Genomic DNA, 4,915 nt, shown 5'->3' on the forward strand with positions numbered 1-4,915 from the left:
GCAAACTTATTTTATACACAAATAGACAAGATCCTAGCTCATAGGATTATATGTCAAACCAAATTGAAAGAAGAAATTTTTATATGTAGAAATTAAAGAAAAGGAAGAGAGAGAAATAGAAAGAGTAAATTATATTTTTAATTGATAGAAAGATTGGTAGGATTGAGTATCACAAAATATAAAAATAAAAAAGTTTGGTTAAGTAGAAATTCTACTAATTTAAACCAGTTTGTTTTTTTTCTTTTAATTTCCTTCTAGTAAAATATAAAAAGATTTTACAAAAATAGATAGGATATCACAAAATTTTAATATAATAAAAATATTCCATCTATTTTTTGAATTGGTAGAATTCGTACTGATCTAAATTTTTTATTTATTTTTAAGATCAGTAAAAATTCTTACCGATCTATCTATCAATAAAAAAATATAATATACTCTTTCTGTTTCTCTCTCTTTCATTTTTTTTTAATTTCTACAGTTAAAAAAAAAAGCGGAAAGAAGAAACCCAATTTTTCCAATCTATTTACAAATAAAAAAAAATCAGATTAATTGTTATGGGCTGAGAATATATCATTGTTTTAGGAGTTGTAACAGGATTATAGAACCAGTGATTTAAACTACACAATTCAGGCCCAAAACTGAAACGTGTCCCGCGGAGCAATTTAAGTCCGAAATACCCACCATATCAAGTTATTGGCCCAAATGCCATATGACCTCCTTTTGTAAAATAATTATAGAAGTAGAATCTACTAATAAGAGTTCCCAGCCCAGGTAACTTCTTTTGAAATTTAAAAAATAAATAGCAACTTAATGTTAAACATAAAGAGTTCCACCACAGAGTAAGCTTTCACAATTCTACCCTCTTTTTTTTCTTCTCTTAATTTACAAGGATTTTTCTCCGGTTAGTTATTTCTGATTTAAAATGCAGCTGAGGGACGGCGAGTATTGAATGGTGAGAAAGTCGGAGGATATTGCGGCCTGGCAGAAGCAGTGCTACTGCGAACGGAAGGGGCAGCGGCAGTTACACGTTCACATCGAGGGCACATTGTAAGAGAGGAAGCGGGGAGGGGTTGGCGTGTGTGAGGGGAGAGAACAGTTGGTGGGGCCATACGAAGGGCCCGCAGCTCCTCCACCTCCCGTTGTAAGCGCCTATTCTCTTCTGTTAAAGACCCGAAACACCTCTTCAAGTACTCACATTCCATCTCAGTTTGCTTCAGCTTTGTCCTGTTTAATTTGATAAAATGGATATGTCATTTAATTTACACTTGTTATAAGGATCAAATTGATAATTTGTTCAAATGGCTTTTAAAAGGACATTCAATTATCTTCTTGTAATAAATGCCTAATACCAAGGGCAGTCAAAGTAGCTGCTTGCACCCATAATTTCTCACTTGAGTGCTTCTTAATTGCATTAAAAGAGGCAATATTTTTGGTTAATTTAAAATATTATTGGCACAGAATTGAGGACACCTAATCAGTGAAGCAAATATTTAAAGTTATATCATATTATTGGTAGTATGAAAAAGAATAAAATCCTAATGAAGCCTCCAATTATGGGAGTCTCTACAGATTCCAAAGGTAATTCTTTGACCTAATGCACAAAACACTAAGCCACCTAACTTTATTTAATACAACATGAAAGTTTGGTTGAAACCATGCATATCCTATCACCGCCAGTTGCTTGAATGATACTAAAAATTGCTAGTCTATGTGCTGTATCAATGATATGTTCATCAAATTAAGTATAGACAATATCCCTTCTATAGTGTGTAGGTATCCTTAGCACGTGCATTGGGATTTGGGTGTATTCAATTAAGATTAATATATATATATACACCACGTAGTATACTTAATCAATGCCTTAATATGATGACTAGGTAGACTAAAACAAACAAATAAATATCTATTGTGACGTGGTCGTTTGCCTATCTTTGGTTGTCGATCCGTGTTTCATGGAAATTAATTTGGCTTAATCTTCAAAATAAAACAAGTTCCTCTTTTGCTATACCAATATGACAACTTTAATTATATATATATATATATATATATATATAGAGTATGGCTAAATTGCTACTGGTAGCACTTCAATCTAAGTGCTTACGATGTTATATCTTCGTATTTGATGTTCAAACAACAAATCCAAACTGTTAGATGTTCAATCTATATTAAAATGTGCTTGGAGACCAAAATTTACATTTTTTGAAATTTTTTTACTATTTATTAAGATGGTTTGAAATCGCTGTTTTTTAATGGTGCAGAATTTTAATAAAAACAAAGATTTTCAAATCATTTTAATAAATAGTAAAAAAATTCCAAAAAATGTAAAATTTGGTCTCCAAGCACATTTTAATATAGATTGAACATTTAACGGTTTGGATTTATTGTTTGAACATCAAATACTAAGATATGACCCTGTAAGTACTTAGGTCGAAGTGCTACCAGTAGCAATTTAACCATACTCTATATATCTTAACATGTTTTTCTTTGGAGGTGGTAATTCACAAATACAATAACTAATGAGTGAGGCTACGGTACTATGCATAGTGCATTTCAGTCTGTACTATGGATTCATACCTTCATTTTTTAAGTCGAAAAAGTTTATCCAAACCACTCAATATGATCTCCATATGAAATTGTACTCGGACACAAAATTTGTCAATTTTTAGAATTTTTTTACTATTTTTGAGATAGGTATAAAATCACTTGATCAAGAGATTCTGGACCATCAAAAGTAGTGATGTTATACCTATCTAAAAAAATAATAAAAAAACTTTAAAAATGTAAAAGTTGTTTTTCAAATACATTTTCATATGGAAATCGTGTTGAGCGGTTCGGTTTGAACTTTAAGAACAGAGATAAAGATGTGTGGTTATGGTTGGAGCACAAAACCATTGGTACATTTTTAACCCTCCTCTGTAAATGCATATATATTAAGAGAAGCAATTAAGGGCATCACCAAAAATAATGGGTATTTAATGCTAGGATACAAAAATAACATCATGATTCATGAAGCATATTAACCCTAATTAAATGGTACTAATCAATTCTATGAAACGGTTCATGCAACATATTACATACCTTGCACGGCGGTTTTGAAACCAGACCTCAACCTGCCTAGGCCTCAGCTTCAGTTTCATTGCCAATGCCTCCTTTTGTTTCTGCCATTTATTTCATTTAACAATATATGTGGTTATTTTCTTGCTTTCTTGAACTTGTCTCTCTTTTTATTTTTTTTTTGAAAATCTGTGTCATGTGAAAGTTGCTTATTACTTTTGACTTTAGAAAAGGAACCGTTTCATCACTTTTCCCAGTTCTCATTAAAAGCCATGCAGACTTTAAGTTAATAAAGACAAATTAATTAATGTTACTAGTAATGAACTTGTAACTTCTCCAAGAGCATTTGCACATATGTCCTTGCAAAACCTACGACCTTGCAAAAACAACCCTATGGTGTCTCATTTACTTGTGACATTTCTGCATTCCTATTAGTCTACTATATATATAGGCCTGTGTGTGTGTGTGTGTATATATATATAAAAACAAGGGGACGTTGCACGGATACCTCAGTGACATAATTAAATAACATATATTAAAATGATATGCACAAGTTTATTTTAATTTTTAACCTCACAAAAAGTATAGTTTTGCTAATGTCATAAGATAAAATTGCTAATATACATACCGGATTTAAGGTGTGATTTTGCCGGAAACTTTCTTCGAGCAACCGAGCTTGCTCCTTGGTAAGACGAAGTTTCTTTGGCCGTTGCGTCTCTCTACCTTCTTCTATCTCCTCCTCTATACTTCCCATTGGAAATTCCATCTCTTCTTCTCCAAATGCTGGTTGGTTTATATCCACCTCCCTCATGTTACAGTTATTTCCATTGTTGTTGAATCCTCCACCCTCTGCATGTCCCATTTTACACATCAGCCATTTTTTTTTCATATGATATAAACTTTTTACAAAAATTCATAAAAGATATATAGTATATGATTGTTAACAATAGAAGGAGGCATGTTTCCAAAGATTACATCTTTTGATGCTCATATTTGAATTTGTTTATGCACCATTTTTGGGTGTGAATAAAAAGAGAAGTATAATTTAGAGAGAAAAAAAAGAGGGATGTACCGGAGCCAGAGGAGGAGCTAAATCCAGGTACAGCGATGGTGAGTTCAAGGCCATGGTCCCCCATTTGCAAAGATAGCTAGAAAAGGCGAAAAGCGGTGAGAGAAAGATAGAGAGAAGGAACTAGGAAGCAGTGAATTTATGAGATGGGGGCAAGGAAAAGGTAAAAACATAAAAAGGCTTAGAACCACGTCTAGGAGATTTATATAGGGGACCAAACAGGGTTACTGAAACTTACTGGTTGCACAGTAAATAATTAAATGAAGTTTCTTTAATGTGTATTTAATTTGGACCCTTTTTTCTTTTATACCCTTCAAATTTAGAGATTGATGAAATAGGCCATTCAAACATTTATGACTGACGAAGTGTATAAATATTAATTATTTTTATCAAAATTCAAAATTCCATGGTGTATACTAGTGTTGTAAAAAATGACCGTTTAGATCGTTAATTGGCCGATTAGTCGTTAGTGGCGTTCAAATTGTCACGGATTTTTCTAATTAGTTGGCCGATTATTTTCAATTAATCACTTGGCGGTATCATATCCGTCCGACGAACACATATCATTATTTACAACACTAGTGTATATTATGGGATATATTATATTGACAAAATTTTAATTTGAAAATCACAACAACCAACCTAACATTTATAAAATTTTAAAAAAAGTTAAGTTTAAAATTAACATTTTAATTTTATCGTCACTTTGGTGACCAGTCGGCTTCTCAAAATTCAACCAACAATCTCTTTTATTTTCAATAATCATTTTATTAATTGGCATAATTGTCAATT

At 32.0% G+C, this 4,915-nt stretch overlaps 1 protein-coding gene across 1 annotated transcript; it reads right to left on the reverse strand.

The window, feature by feature from the left end:
* Positions 1-798: 798 nt before the first annotated feature.
* LOC144548707 (homeobox-leucine zipper protein HOX3-like) lies at positions 799-4,262 on the reverse strand. The gene is made up of 4 exons (XM_078297437.1): positions 4,127-4,262; positions 3,683-3,903; positions 3,079-3,158; positions 799-1,224 (listed from the first exon to the last, which is right to left on the reverse strand). Exons 1-4 carry the CDS (start codon positions 4,188-4,190, stop codon positions 918-920), a joined length of 672 nt encoding a protein of 223 aa, XP_078153563.1. The 5' UTR covers positions 4,191-4,262; the 3' UTR covers positions 799-917.
* Positions 4,263-4,915: the final 653 nt, after the last annotated feature.

The sequence above is a fragment of the Carex rostrata genome, chromosome 33, assembly GCF_964058835.1.
Source record: "Carex rostrata chromosome 33, lpCarRost1.2, whole genome shotgun sequence".
In the NCBI taxonomy this organism is placed as follows: domain Eukaryota; kingdom Viridiplantae; phylum Streptophyta; class Magnoliopsida; order Poales; family Cyperaceae; genus Carex; species Carex rostrata.